General features: G+C 38.6%; 2 protein-coding genes across 2 annotated transcripts in view; one reads left to right on the top strand and one right to left on the bottom strand.

Annotated features, from left to right (window-relative positions):
- Window positions 1–16,538, top strand: part of TMEM39B (transmembrane protein 39B) — a 313,404-nt gene that overhangs the window by 191,358 nt on the left and 105,508 nt on the right. The gene's annotated exons all lie outside the window — the stretch shown is intronic.
- PTP4A2 (protein tyrosine phosphatase 4A2) overlaps window positions 1–16,538 on the bottom strand; it is a 32,105-nt gene that overhangs the window by 4,989 nt on the left and 10,578 nt on the right. Inside the window, exons 2-3 of the mRNA XM_083369942.1 lie at window positions 14,827–15,507; window positions 11,005–11,097 (exon numbers count right to left, since the gene is read on the bottom strand). Of these exons, the coding sequence (XP_083226068.1) occupies window positions 11,005–11,097; window positions 14,827–14,922 (189 nt within the window). The 5' untranslated portion in view covers window positions 14,923–15,507. The remainder of the gene's footprint in view (window positions 1–11,004; window positions 11,098–14,826; window positions 15,508–16,538) is intronic.

Raw genomic sequence — 16,538 nt, 5'->3', positions numbered from 1 at the left:
AAGTTTTCTCAGAAGATTTGGCGTGAAAGTTGACAGCCTAAAATGTCCACTGGAAAAACAATTCAAAATTTGAATCCTAGCCCAAATTTATAGTTTAGTAAAGTGTGCGAGTGTATACATTCATATTATTAAAAAAAATGGAATTTTCTCATGTCCAAGATATCGCTGGGCAGGCAGATTTGTCCCAGTCTTACAACCTAAGATATGACATAGGAGAGAAAATGGATGAAAAAGTAAATTGGGATGTGCTTAGGCTGAATTATAGCAAGAGTAGGATTCCAGGAAACCATTAGTTTGAGTAGGGAGCTGGTGAGAATAAGATGGCCTCAAGATACAGTGAAGCAATGGAGAAAGGATAAAGTCCCAAGAGAGATAGCTTTCAACCGATGAAGTTGAAGGAATGAAAGTTGCAGAAAGGAAAGTATTGAGATGTGAAAAAAGGAAGAATAATGAAGATCTTTGAAGAGAAGGGCAAAGTCTCGTAATATAACCTGGAATGAACAGCAAGCCAATTTAGAGGAAAGACAATTAAAATTAAATGGCTTTTGGTAATGGAATATTAGAAATGGAAAAGAATGTGCAGAACTAGAAGGCTAAAGGAAAGGCTAGAGATAAAGGGGACATTCACCAGAGTTTTTGTCACTGGAAAAGAGAGAAAGGACAACGTTTGTTCCAGTTCTGCAAATGAAGAAATAGTACAAATAGGAGAGAAACTAATCCTCCCAGACTTTGAAACCAATTTAGCCAATGGAGAAGATAATGTATTGAAGCCTCCAGCCAGTGGTAGGAACTGCATATCTGAATTAATTACTGCTTGACCAACAAGAAGAACAATGGAATACAGTCTCTTTAAAATAGCCTTGTGTTTAATCAAGTCTGTTAATTTAAGTTAGTTCAAATTTATTTCATTCCCAACAAGGAATGGAAAACTTTAGCTCAGGAGCCTGCTCGGCCAAAGAAAAAAGAAAAACAGTATGATTTCTATAACATTTTAACTGAATTACATTCTTTATTTAACTGATAGTATTATTAAGCAACTAAGATTAAAGTAACCAATCCAAAGCATAATTCAAGAGTGCCCTCATCCAAACCAGGGATGAGGAAAGGAACCCAGGGTCTACTTGTAACCTCAATCGAGAAAGGAGCCAGTGTGATGAAGTAGTAACGGACTAAAAGCTGGGAGGTAGAATTCCATTCAGCCATTAAGCATCCTTGGCCAGCCACTTTCTCTTAGCTTCACTTGAGATGCAGCGCAGGAACGGGATGTCTTGAACTGCTTAAGGAAAGGCAAAGAGTGATGCACTTTAAAGGCAATGCCACAAAAACTGGCTCCATCCCTCACACTGTCAAATTTGTTATTTTCTGATCCACACACAAAACACAAACTAAAAGCTTCTCGAGCAGATCCAACACACTATTCTAAGAATTAATGTTTTGTAAAACTCTTTAATAAAAAAAAAGAATTAATGCCCACACTCAGGCTTAATCTAGCTTACAGCACAGAAGAAAAAGGGACTGATATGGAAAGAGAGAAAGCAAATATGTTCAAAGTTTTACCAAATCTCCAGAACAGATAGCTCTGCAGCTTGTGCTATTGATAGTACAAAAACAGCGCCCCCCAAAATAAGCGACAAACCCCACCTTGTTAAAACACATGCAGGGAAATCAGAAACCATTGGTTCTCAATGTAGGCTGGTGGCATCTAGAGGTCTTCCCAGAATCTACAAGCATCTGCACATCTGGACATACTGAACAAATATCTCACCCAGTCCAGATGACATCCATCAAACCCAATGCAGATGTTCCTGTTGCTCTTCCTCCTCACAAAGCATCTGATTCCAAAGATCCCCATCCGCTTAGTAAAGACAGCAGCCAAAAAGCAGATCTGCTTAATTTTCAGAAAACAGTTTCAAGCATTTTTTGTCAGGCCTTAGTCAGATCTTTTAGTAATTTTTGTCCCTTCTTTTATATTCTAAAAAAAAGGCACAATCTGTATTTTAATCCACCCATATTTAGGTCACTAGATCCCAAAAGTTAACTGAGTAATTATCATCATACCAGAGATAATGGCCTATAGTACACTATGCCACCAACAAAGCAGCTGCTAATTTTTAAATTTTTAATTCCCAAAAGCTTCTAAAAGCCAGCATTAGTATCACATTTCTTCCTTCTTGTCCAGGAACAGCAACAGATGTGCAGGAGTAGGCCAAAAGCCAACAAACTGAACAAGCTAGGATAGTAAAGTTGTGATAGCAAATAGGGTATAGAGCAGGGGTCCCCAACCCCCAGTCCGTGGCATGCCAGAAACTGGGCCACGCAAACAAAGCCACATCCGCGGGATGCAGGCAGTACATGCCCCCTCCGGTCCGCAGAAAAACCTCTCTCCAGGGAACCGGTCCCTGGTGCTCAAAAGGTTGGAGACCTGCACCATGAAGATATCAAAGGAAAAAGCAAGAGGCTCAATGCAGGCACCCTTGCTGAAATACATCCTATAGAATTTGTTTCATATCATGTTATAAGCACTCATGAGAACATGTTATTGGCAAGAAGCTACCACAACACTACTGCTGGAAGTTAATTAAAGCAGCGTTTCCCAACCTTAGGAACTTGAAGATGCGTGGACTTCAACTCCCAGGATTCCCCAGCCAGCTATGCTGGCTGGGGAATTCTGGGAGTTGAAGTCCACGCATCTTCAAGTTCCTAAAGGTTGGGAAACGCTGAATTAAAGCACCTCAATGAATCAACATCTGCTTAGATCTCAAAAGCCCTTTTATTTCACAGGTTAATAGCTAGATAGGCCCTTTCCTGCAGCGCCTTATCAGAATGGATGCCCTGCACGGGAGGGGCTTCCCACTCACAGAAAGAGGCACAAGAGCTGTGTGGTTCAGGGCAGAACTGCTGAAACGAAGCTGCCACTGAAAAGTCATGAGACAGGAACTGAGATGTCTTTTAAGCAGCAACGGAAGCTGATTAAGTTGCAAGACTCATCAAATGCGCCCTTCAATTCTGAAGGAGCCCAAAAGGACAAGAGCTGCATTCATCGCTACTAGGAATATATTTGTAACTTGCTAAATTTGTTTCGTGTTTGTTTTTCTTCCCAAGTAGCCCATGAACTGGCTGTTATTATTCCCTGTTTTACATGTTAGGGAACAGATTCTAAGCCAGGAAGAACAGTGTTTAGGCATATTTATATGTTGGGTTTATATATCCTGTCTTTCCTTCAGGAACTCAAAGAACCATATATGGCGTTCCTTCTTCCCATTTTCCCCGCAACAGATTGGACAGAGAGAGTAAGTTTGCTCCAAGGTCATCAAAGAGGGAAAGCTAGACCAACACTTTTACCGCTGTACCACAAGGTCTTCAGGGCCACAATGTTTTTACAAATACAAACCTGCAAATTGGTACCTATCTTTCAGTCAAATAATTAGGCTCCCATACTGCTGCTCAAAGCTCGCTCTCAGAGCCTGCTAAATATAATTTACAAACATGGTCAACTAACCCACAACCACCAGAGTCAAGATATGTTTTGTTCCAGACACACTGACTTTTCTGTAACACCTTCTAATGAAACCATTCTTAGAAAAGAATTTTGTTATCGTTAACCATGCCTGCTTTTCAAGCACGAGCTATTCTTGGAAGCCAACACATGAACTTGTGATGTTTCAACAACTGCCATGGATTAATCTCAATAAAATCCCATGACCATCCCCTTGTCTTTTCCTTTATGGAATGCCTTCCTTATGAGGTCGTTTACCAACATTATAAAAGAGGGCATGGGAATTAAATGTAATCTGCCGAGGCAAAATCAGTGGATTGTTCTATAGGAACCTTGGATCCATCTTATTTCTCAAACAATCTCCAAGATTACAAGAGTATCTTTGAACTGTAATTTTTAAATTGCTTTCAATTACCCCATAATTAAGAAAGTGGGAGGTAACAGCAAGGCCAAGGTCATCTGGTGGTTTGGAAGGATTTCTTCTTGAATTTCCCTGGCCTACATGTACTCTGTAGAATTCATTGAATACACTTTTCCCCCACCTTAATCTGGTAACTATTCAGCTCTATTTCTGAAAGGTGGTAAAATATGTGCAGTCTCTTTTAAGACCAAAGAAATGACCCAACTAGGAGGAGAGGGAAGAGAGAATGAGGATGTTTTTAAATCAAAACTCTCTTCGCGTTCATAGAATCACAGGGCTGGAAGAGCAGGAGAGCCTATGCTATTCTGGACAAATTTTATTTTTTATTTTTTATTTTATTTTATTTTTTATTTTTATTTTAATCCCATTTATATCCCGCCCTTCTACGAAGACTCAGGGCGGCTTACAATTTAAGCACAAACCAATGTGCCTTGCAAATGGTTGTCCAACTGCCCTCCTAACTGTGACAGCCCTTCAAAAGAGCCTTGGTGGAGCAGTGGGCTAATGCCTCCTTAAGTAACACCAGCTGCCTGCAATTAGTGCAGGTTCGAGTCCCACCAGGCTCAAGGTTGACTCAGCCTTCCATCCTTCCCAGGTAGGTAAAATGAGGACCCAGATTGTTGTGGGCAATTAAGCTGACTTTGTAATAATGCCGCTTGGAGGGTGTGTGAAAGCCCTACTAAGCAGGCATATACATAGAATGAAGGCTACTGCTAAGCTTGTAAGCCGCCCTGAGTCTTCGGAGAAGGGTGGGATATAAATGGAATTAAAATAAAATAAAAAATAAAAAAATGTGGTCTTACTGGTGCAATAGAGTGTTCTACCATCACTTCTTGTGATCATGATACTATCTCTCTGCTGATGCAGCCTAGGCCTGCATGGGTTTTTTTGTCAGCCATAGCACACTGTTGACTCTTAAGTGGAGGTCCACGAGGACACCAAGGTCCTTCTCACAGGAACTAACTTCTGTTGAGCCAGGTACCACTTAATCTATACCTGTGCATTTGGTTTTTCTTGCCTAAGTGCAGGACCTTACTTTCTCACTGCTGAGCTGCATCTTATTGGATAATCAGAACAGTGCAAAAAGTGAGGAAAGTCAATATTGGTCTGCTTTTCTTATAATGGATTCTTCCCATATTTCTGAAGGTTCCAAGCAAATTGAAGACATCTGTGAGTACCAGAGGACCACTCCTTATTCTATGGGTAGTTCTTTAAGAGACTTTCAGAAGGCAGTGGTTAAAAGCTTGAGAATATAGGACTGTAGGAGAGAAAAATGACTCAACTGTGATGGACCCGTCCCTCTAGTTCTCTCAATCTAGGATCCTCATGCCCTTTCCCCATAATATCTGTTGATGTGCCAATCACAATGAAGACCCTGGTCATCCCCACCACTCTTTACGTAGAAAATTCTTCGCTGAACTTTTACTTCTATCTGCTCTCAGCTGTCTCACTTTTTTGATAGCTAGCAGAGCAATCTGGATGCTGTGTGGCTTAGAATCCTGGTCAGAATAAGAATGCTTGTTTCAGAAGATACAAATACTTTACTCTGTAAATAAACAAGTTAAAATAAACCAAGAGCTGAAGACATCAGGAGAAACGGGGAAAGAAAATCTCATGGATTCTGTCTATTTTCATTCACAGCTAATTTGATAAAGATACGCAGCGCAGGTAGAACCAAATAGGACCAAGGAAATAAAGAAAACAACAATCAATCCATAATAAAAATTTAAAACCTGATCCGAATTTACAGTTAGCTCCACTTTTTCATGGATAACTGTTTCCTTCTGATTCTCCAAATTTTCTCCAGATTAGGGGATGTTTCTTACTTGAAGGGAGCCATTTTTGGGAAGGTAGACATTTCCCCATAGTGGAAGGCAGAAATAAACATGTTGCCCTCAAGAAGAATGCCATCAAGTAGAAGATCAGCCACATCATACCATCTATGATTGTTTGCCACTCAAGCTGAATAGCTCTTACCCATGAAATGGTGAGGTAAACCTGGTCAAATAACTTTACAACTAACCTAGACATTGACTAAAATTTTGCTTTATAGAGAAAGAGAAGAGTTGATCAAAGGAACAAAAACCTGGCTTTACTAGAGGATCAAGAATACAAGAGAGGGCATTAGCTGCATCAATCTCATCTAAAATGGGAATACATTTACAGTAGGTATTTTTACTGTCTGCATTTCCAAGGAAGCTTTACATTATAAAATTTCAGACTCTTTATATGGAAATCATAAAATAAAATTCTCAAATACATTTATTAAACTGGACAAAACTACTCTGGATTTAATAATGGCCATATTCTTAACAGTGTTTAAACGTAGTTATCTTAATGCATGCTATTTGAGTTTAAGGAATTTTTTGGATAAATCAGAAGCTTCTGATAGTATTGGATGCACTTTTTCCATAGCGTAGTCTTCATTTAACTACCACAGTTGGGACCAATAACTAACTTAGTTGTTGAATGAAGTTGCTGCTAAGTGAAACTGTGACCCTGCTTATGATCTTACTCCAGGTTTCCTTTGCTTTACGGATCTGTGATGGTTGTAAATGCAAGGATTGGTCGGAAAGTTACTTTTTTATCACAACTATGAACAATAGCTTTACAAGGCAGTTGCTAAATGTACATTTTAAACATATTATTTTAACTTATTTGTAAATTTGCATTATTAATCAAAATTATATTTTTTTAGACACAGTAAAAAGCTAATTTTCCTCATGATTATTTAAACATACCCTTCATGTTTCTTATTTGGTCTAAATGATACCGCAGGTTCATATTTAGTTTCTCATGCTGAAAATCCTTTGGTTTTCTTATTTAATGTACAAAAATTTCAACTATCCTTAAACTATAATCTGGCTCAGTTCCAGAATAGGAAACAAAATTCCGGAAAATGTATATGGCATTTAGCATCAATTGAAGCACAATTCTCCTGCCATGCATTTGGATATATAACTGTGGAAACAAACTATAAAATTTTGTCATCTAATATAAATACTTTATCCATAAAGGTAAAGGTTCCCCCGCACATGCGTGCTAGTCGTTTCCGACTCTACGGGCCGGTGCTCATCTCCATTTCAAAGCCGAAGAGCCAGCGCTTGTCCGAGGACGTCTCCGTGGTCATGTGGCCGGCATGACTAGACGCCAAAGGCGCACGGAACGCTGTCACCTTCCCACCGTAGTGGTCCCTATTTTTCTACTTGCATTTTTACGTGCTTTCGTACTGCTAGGTTGGCAGAAGCTGGGACGAGTAACAGGCGCTCACTCTGTTACGCGACACTCAGAATTCGACCCGCCAAACTGCCGACCTTTTGATCGACAAGCTCAAAGTCCTAACCCACTGAGCCACCGTGTCCCGCTATTTTATCCATACATTCAGCCTATTGTAGAAAAAAAACTATAAACACTCTGAAAATAAATTCTATTCTGCGTATATTAAAAAAAATATTGATCCAGAAACTCCTTTTATTTTTTTTAAAGAGTTGTGATATACCGTTTCTTTTGGATACAGTAAAAGTATGCCTTTTTAAAAAAAATCCATTATGTGAGCAGCAATCAAAGCATCTTCAAGACAGGAAAAGTGAATTAAATTGTTAACAGTAATTTGTTCTACAATGATGAAATCATTTCCAAACAATGTGCTTTTGGGGGGGGGTTGGGAAAGGTTGTTTAGCTGAGCAGACTTGCATTAGTTTCTTTGGTTCACTACCTCTAGTAAAAGAAGTTAAGTTAGAGCTTATCTGTAACGAACGTTGAATATACTTACAAGCTGGAAGAATACATGAGATATATTTTTTGAATATTAAAAACCCTTCTGAGGTCCTGATATGTTAATCACATATGACACATCTGTATGAAGCTACGCTCAAGGATGGCAGGTTCCTAATCAACTTTAGCTAAGGCTGAAAGCAAGGCAGAGTCAACTCCAAAAAGAACTTGGGATGGGTAACTTCTAGGAATTCCAAGCCTGGGAATTCCTAGGAGTACGGAAGATCCAAAAATAATCTTGGGAGCAAACAACAGTTTGGTAATGCTGACGACTACTTAGTTGAGCTTCTTGAAAGTGTCCTTACTTCCACCTTTACTAAGACTACACTCTGGCCTGGGATAAATTAGGCTGGTGTTAAGACCAGAAGGCCTTGAGCTTTCATTCAGAAAGATCAGTGCTCAATTTAAAAAAAAAAAAAGTATTTCAGCTAATACGTACTATTAACCCTCCAGCTAATAAGTACTATAAAAAGATTACAGTATGCTATATTCAGCTTTCTTACAGATAAGCTCAACGCATTTCTTAAATACATTTAATCATTTTCTCAACAGGCAAAGGAATTCCAAGATCTTTTTCATAAAAAAAATTTCTTTTTCTTTTCATAATTTCATAATTTCTATAATTTCCTTTAATGATATATTGTCGCAAGTGTTAATGATAATAATTGTAGTAATATCTATAAAGGCAAGGTTTTATTTGAAAATATTGAAGCCAAGGCAGGATCTAAATCTCAATACTGTATATTATATGTACTTGTCCAAAAAGTCTTAGTTTTTGATCTCAGAATATTTAGACTTGCCAAAGTTATCCAAAATCTTTTACTAACTATTAGGGTCATGACATTTAATCAATGAATATGAACTGAAATCAGAAAAAAATATTATTGTAAGTGTTCTATCATGATAATTTATGCTTTTGCCATATCCCTATTTTATACCATGATATTCTAAATAAAATGTTTTCCCATTTTTTAAATACAATCTGAGAAGTTGATTCCCTGAATTTGGTTGCAATGTAGACTATATTGTACCTATACATACATAATCTTGGAAACTTGCGCTTATTGAAATATAGGGCTTTTTATTTTTAACATGCGTTCTGAAATCTTTCCCTCACATTCACTGTCTAATTAACATTGTAAGAAATCTAAACATGAATATATCCTCTGGATCTTACTCTACATCTTCTGTGTGTCTATATATATAAATACATATACACATACACAAATGTCCATAAATCCTTAAACAAAATATATTCTTCACTGGATGACATAGTATCGTGTTTCCCCCAAAATAAGACCCAACCAGAAGTCCTAGCATTATTTTTCAGGACGCTCCTAATATAAGCAAGATGGATGCATTTAGTACCGTATTTCCTCCAATATAAGCCCTAATGCGTCTTTTGGAGCAAAAATTAATATAAGTCCTGGTCTTATTTTTCAGGGAAACACGATAGCCACAGGTGCAAAACTTTAGGAAACTTTCAGTTCTATAAGGCATTGCCAAAGATGCTACATGAAAGTCTAGAGTACATTTTCCATTAAACCTGAACAAGGAGATTCTGGGAATCCTTCTCCATATTATAAGAACAGAGATTTTTATATTTCCCTTTTTATTGTGCTGAAAACACACACACACACACACACACACACACAGAGGGAGAGAGGGAGAGAGAGAGAGAGACTTTGATCTGTTGAAATGAGAGTTTTGCTCCAATTTGTTGTTGATAAAATACTATTTTGCTTATTTATTATGTTTTATAGTTTATATATTGCCAGTTTACATTTGTTTGTGTGAGAGAGATTAAAGAAGCAGGAAAAATCCACTGCAGAAGATGAAACAAAATATTATATGACATTCAGGAATGTTATCACATCAGTGTTGAAGAATAATCCAAACCCCAAATCCAAATCCACACATGCACGAGGAAAGGCTTAGTCATCCTTCTCTGCGTCTTGCTGGGTCTCTGCTGCTTTCTAGCATCAGCACAGAAGTCAGCTCTAGCATTTACCGATTATGAGCAAGCATCAGACTAAGAACCCACCCTTCCTCTTCTCAGGTGGCACAATGAAGACAGTTTCTCATCCCCAGGACATTACTATGAGACAAGCAGGACAGTTTATAATCAGATTATGATAGCCTGCCATGGCAGCTGTGGCTGTGGTGTCAGCCCTACACGGTAAACTAAGAAAAAAAAGAGCCTGGGTGGAGCAGTGGGCTAATGCCTCCTTAAGTAACACCAGCTGCCGGCAATTAGTGCAGGTTCAAGTCCCACCAGGCTCCAGGTTGACTCAGCCTTCCATCCTTCCGAGGTAGGTAAAATGAGGACCCAGATTGTTGTGGGCAATTAAGCTGACTTTGTAATAATGCCGCTTGGGGGCCCCCGAAATCCCTAATAAGCAGGCATATACATAGAATGAAGGCTATTGCTAAGCACATTGATTTGTGCTTTAGATTGTAAGCCGCCCTGAGTCTTTGGAGAAGGGCGGGATATAAATGGGATTAAAAAAAACTTATGTATGTAAAATTACTCTTATTAAGATTGGCTATAACAGATCTGAACAGGTACAGGTTTCTGAACATTAACAGTCTGAATGAACTTCTGCTATTCTCTTTTATCTTCATAGGAATTCAGGAGGTGTCTGAGATGCTTTCAGATCTCTCCCCCCACCCACTAAAAAAATCTGGACTTCTGTGATGTTTATCTGCCTAGTGCCTCAAAAATGGATCTTCCGCCTCTGTTATGGTTATCCTCTATATTCCTTCACTAAGCCATAGTTTGCTTTAGCAGTCAGCAGGTGGTTAAACAAATTGTATTCTGTTTTAATATAGTATATGACTTGAGCCACATTCTCATTCATACCTTTGGGCTGGTTTGCATTGTACAATACATCAAAACATGCTCAGCAGCTAAAAAGCAACATGCTAGCATACACTGCTCAGATCATAATCATGGGTCCCCCTCATAAAACAGGCAGTTAACCACTTATAACTATTTCCTCTGTGACTTCTCTATCTAAGAACTTAGTTCAATATATCTGCTGAACGGACCAGTTTGAAATCTTTATCTGTCTGTTCTGATGTGAACATGATACTACTTATACTTCTTCCTTTAAATGAGTAACTGTCAAAACCTTGACTGGTCACAGACCTAGAGAGAGAAAAATGCAAGCTGCTTTAGAGCCCGGATTCCAAACCAATTTTACACAGAAGCAGGAACATTCCACAGCATTAGCAACGACACTGAAATATTGCCATATTGTCAGTCCCATTCTGTTTTGATTGTATTTCCCAAAGATCGAAACATACTCACCAGAACTTGTATTCCTTCTTTTTCAACAGGTGCTTTATCATAGGTAGCATCGCAAACTCGAACCAAGGTTGTCACGCCGTATTTCTTCAGCTCCTTTTGTGAACAAACAGGAAACATGTCCAATTTATTTCCCAGAGTAAGGGGAAAACCTGTCATTTCTGGAGACACGCAGCTTTATTAATAACTGTTAACTTACAGCAACCTATCAAATGAAGGTACTTTTGCTGTAACCTAAGATGGCTGCCCTGGTGCCTCTGTGTTAACAATGCATAAAAAAGAATTTCTATGCATGATAAAGCAGTACTTAGAAACTGTAAACTCTTTGGAATTTTCAATATTTCTGCATAAATACAGGTAGTTCTCAAGTTATGACTGTAATGGAGCCTGCCGATCATGGTCGTAACTCATGACATCATAAAGCAGGTCAAGTCACATGAATGACCTGATTTTATAGCCTTTTTGCGGCAGTCATTAAATCAACACCAGGGTCATAAAGCAGCCACAGCAGTTGTTTGCTTATGGGCATGGTTTTGCAAAAAATTGGAAATAAATGCTGGGTTTGGGCAAGACCATTGCAAAATGCAGTCATGTGACCATAGGACACAGCAAAGAACTCTAAATGTAGTCCAGTTGCCAAGCACCCCAAATGGAATCATATATGGGTGGGAGTGACCATGGCAATCCAATCAGGACCCTCCAGGTAGATCCGTTGGAGCTTCAACCAGTCACAGCCTGGGACTCCTTGTATGACCTACATCATCTTGTGATCCTAAAACTAGATAAAAAGTTCCCAATTAAACAAGTGAGTAAAAACCACTGTTCATTTATTTATTGAGGAAAATAATCCAAAGCTATGTACTTGCATGTGGCAAAAGTATGTGAAGTAGGAATTCAAATTCATGTAAAGGGGAAATTATAATTCCTTTGATTGAAACACCTGATCCTAATCAGGTATAATGTTTTTAAAGTATTTAATTTGCCTGGAGAACAGGAAACATTTAAGGTCATATGTATGATGAAATATTGAAAACTCAAAAAGATTCACATCTTTTAAGCACCAGTGTAAATGTTTTAGTTTTCCTACAAACCGGGCAACAGGCTTTTGGACCTCAGGAATGTAGTATCCATTTTTGCCTGTTAGGAGAAATAGTCAAGTAAAGTTAACTCTAAAAATAGAAGAAACCATCAATCTGGTAGTAAAACAGTTTTAAAATTCATATATTCTGGACTTCATCCTCCATCAATAAAAACTAAGATTACTACCAAGCTGGGGGGAAAAGGTGGGAAGAAAGTAATATGAAATACACATTTTGCTCCATGTAATTCTTCCCCATATGTATAATTTTTGGTCTAAACATTTCCAGACAAAGACTATTTTTTTGCACCTTAATTATTTTAGATTCTTTTCCATTTTTCAAAAGCTTTTGGGAAGAAATAGACACTCAAGTGGGGATGGCCTCTAAATTGCTCCAGGATATTTTTCTACCCTGCTAGGAGTTGGTTAAACGTGCTGAAATATGGCTGCTCTTGCAACTATAGTGAAAAGTAGTTTGGACTATTTTAAAGGGGAATAGCTCAATTCATTGACAAGACCAATATAACTAGTAAGTAACATACCACTTTTAGAAACATTAATCTCTGCTTTCTGGTCAGGGTAAAAATAATCCTACAGATATCTGCACTATATCGGGGACTATAGTGGAGAAACTGGCTTTTAGATAATTGTATTTTTCAGGATTCACACACAGAAGCAAGGCATCAGCTTTTAATCTGGAGTAAACTCTTCACAGACGGCAAAAACTGTTTAAATAAGCCAGCGTTTCCCAACCTTTAGGAACTTGAAGATGCGTGGACTTCAACTCCCAGAATTCCCCAGCCAGCTATGCTGGCTGGGGAATTCTGGGAGTTGAAGTCCACGCATCTTCAAGTTCCTAAGGTTGGGAAACGCTGAAATAAGCAACAGCCAAAAATACAAATTCTCTTAACAGAAGCCCACAGGTTACAGTTTATCAAAACAACTGCTTTGCTCTAACATCATATAGAGAAGGAAACAGACAAGCAAGCTTGATCCATAGCCCGAAAAAGAATATTTAAGAATGACTTAAATAAATAAGTAGATCTACTAATCTCATTCACATGGAAATGTGTGGCTGTCCTGTTTGGACAGCCATCAAACTTTACTTGTCTGAAATACTTCCTTGTTTTCTTATGGTAGTCTATGGCAATAATTATTAGAGTAAGCAAGTTATTTAATTTTAGTTGCAAATCTTATTTAAAAAATAAAGGGAAACTAGCATTCTGCAAAGCAAGACATTCGTCTCAAGCTTGTTCTGCATTCCCAACAATGCTTCTGGATCCCGTTAGCAAAAAGGGATTCTTGGGGAAGTGTCAATTTATTCAATCCTGACTCCTGGTGATTACACAAACAAATCTATGCAATTTTCTTGGCAGCATTTTCAGAAGTGACTTTTTAAGGCTGAGAAAGTGACAGGCCCAAACTCATCCAGCTGGCTTTTGTGCCTAAGGCAGAACTTGAACTATGGAATTTAACTAACACCAAAGCTGCTCAAGGCATTTTTAGAACAATAAAATGCCAGTGGGTCAAGGCTGCTTAGTACTGTATGCATTCTAACATATGATTATTTTGCAACCATTTTGTGAAATGTCCATTACACATTTTTAACCCGCAAATTTGTCTACCAGCTGAGAGAATTTGTGAGATCCTGAACCGCAGTATCAGACACAGAGACTTTGGGAGAAAACAGGAAAACATATTAGTCAGTTTTGCAAAGTGGGACTGAATTGAGGTGTTAAACACATCGAAGAGAAGGAAAAAAACCTTCTTTGTATTTTCATCATACTTCTCTGTTATGTAAGCTATCAATCGCTGACAATTATGCAGGATCAATAATGGTCTCTTCTCAGGAAGTCAAGGGAAAGATACAGTTCCTTTATTTTAAAAGCTGAAATAGACTTTTTTTTAACCACTGAATAGTTAAAGTGACTAACCCAGAAGTCCAACTCCTCCTCACTTAACGACCTAAATTGGGACTGGCAATTTCACCAAGTGACGCAGTCATTGAGCAAAACATCATTTGACCGCTCTGCTGAGCAGCACAGTTGCTGCTGAGCGAATCTCACGTGGTTAAGGGAAGACTCAAAGAGATCCAAGCCATCAATGGAAGAGACTGCCTCTACTTCAATGCACCTCCATCTACCTATCTCTGCCCTTTTGGCCACCGACTTAACTGCCGCCACCAAATGGCCCCGCCACTAAGCTGGCACTACAAGCTGGGAATCTTCTTTCCAGAAAAGAGGACCCAGCCAATACTGGAACATGGTGCAGCACACACATCCATCCTCCCATAGCTCTCACCCACCAGTGCATGGCCAGGATACATAGCTCAGCAGAGGGGAGGCAGGTGAAGACAATGTCAGGAAAAGAGGGGGTGGGGGTGGTAACAGTTGTAAAAGTGGATGGGCCCGAATTTTGTTCATGTGACTCTGGGGGCACTGCAATGGCGGGAACTCGTTATCAGTATATTGGGTTCATTATAACTATTATCTGCTCTGTATAGTTTCTATGAAAGAATGTCCCTTTTTTTGGGTAGGAGACCATGGGGACAGTACTTTTAAAAGAATATATATTTTTTTCAATAATCTGTGAACCAATAGAAAAGGGATTTTTATGAATGGACTACATAAAATCACTTTTTTCTTCCTTTGATATGCCTTTTTTCTTCCTCCTTTCCATTTCCCCATCTCTCAATACTTTTTCTAATACTTCAAACTCTATACACCATAGATGGATACCCCTCTTACCTCTGTGAATTTGGTGAGGGTTGCATTGGTTGGGTTGTGGGTAATCAGGAAGCGCATAGTCTCATAAGTAATCTCCACTGGAGCAGGACGGTTCATAATGGCGAAGGGAGGAAAATGTATGAGGGCTAACAAAAATTAAAAATTAAAAATCAAATTGTGCAATGTTTCACAGCAGAAAACATTAAAGACCGCTAAAGGGGGGAATTGGTGAGAGCTTTCCTTATTTCCTTGGTCTTGTTCTTCAGAATAATTTTTCACTTTAAGAAATTCTGGTTTTCTTGAGCATCTGCTGGAATTCAGCCTCAAACACTGCAGGTGGCACTCCTTCAGATTTTGCAGGTTTATACTACATGCAAAAAATAGGCAGCCTTGACTACATTTAGGCACTGGTGAGGCACAAAAAAAATTGTAAGGACAAGTCTTCTCTCCAACTGAGTTCAGCCAGGCTTTGCTTCTCTAGTGTCACTAAGAGAAAGAGGTTTCCAATGTGCAGAAGATAAACCCATATATTTGAGGGTTATGCCTCAGCGTCTTGAGTCTTCAAGGCCAGACTGAGCTACTCCACGTGGGACCCCAGCCTCCAGCTCACTTCTCAGCCAGGGTGCTGTGCTGGGCCCGGCAGAAATCTGCCCTGACACTCAGAATCGCCATAAATGTGTGGCTTGGATTCAAATGGAAAACCTAAAAGACAAGCAAGAAAGTATCTAGGCTTACAGAGAGGTATTCATAGATTTTTACGGAATGCATGTATGAAAGAGGCAACTCTCATAATACCTAGCACGTATACCCTTCTACAGATGACACACTGTACTAATTCTTCTTGTATGCAGATTTAGAATTAATTCTGTCTTCCACTGAAGCTTAATGCACTGGTTAAAAATTGTTACCTTTCACGGGCTGCTTATGGAAGATTTAGTGTTAAGATATGAGTGTTGAGGGCTTCATTAAGTGCTCTGTTTGCCTCAAGCATATATATATATATATATATATATATATATATATATATATATATATATATGTATGTATGTATGTATGTATGTATGTATGTGTGTATGTGTATGTGTATATATGTGTGTGTGTGTGTGTGTGTATATATATATATATATATATATATATATATATATATATATATATATATATATATGCACATACACACACACACACACACACACACACACACACCCCAGTCATGTCAGGAGGAAGCTGAAAGCTAAGATCAGTTCAGCTCACATTTTCACAAGAAAGAGTGTTCCATGACGCACAATATTAAACAAATACCAGGAAATTCTAACCTGCCTCATTTCAGTGTTGATTTTTATCAAGGTTGTGACGTATATTACCGAAGACAATTTACTAAGGAAGGGACTACATGCTTCAGTAGCCTGTTTACACATTCCCAGGTAACCCAATCTGAACTGCTTATGGAGAGGGCTTTTTAATCAAAGACGAAAAGCTAGCCGTGTCCTGGAAATGCTGAAAACATCTAAACTTTATGGATTGTGTGTGAAAATAATTTAGCATTACAACGTCTGCAAGAGTCTATTATGCTCACCTACTGGGGAAATACAACCAAGTGAGTTTCACAATTCTATCCCCACCACATATTACGGAGAAGCGGGTACAGATATGAGCACAGGGCTTTTCAGAATCAAAGGCTACTTTGAAGGAAGGAAAGATGTGGAGAAACCATGTGCCACAGAAACATTCCCTCA

Source organism: Vipera ursinii (assembly GCF_947247035.1).
Source record: "Vipera ursinii genome assembly, chromosome: 9".
Classification (NCBI taxonomy): Eukaryota; Metazoa; Chordata; class Lepidosauria; order Squamata; family Viperidae; genus Vipera; species Vipera ursinii.
This window is presented reverse-complemented; position numbering and strand designations above follow the sequence as displayed.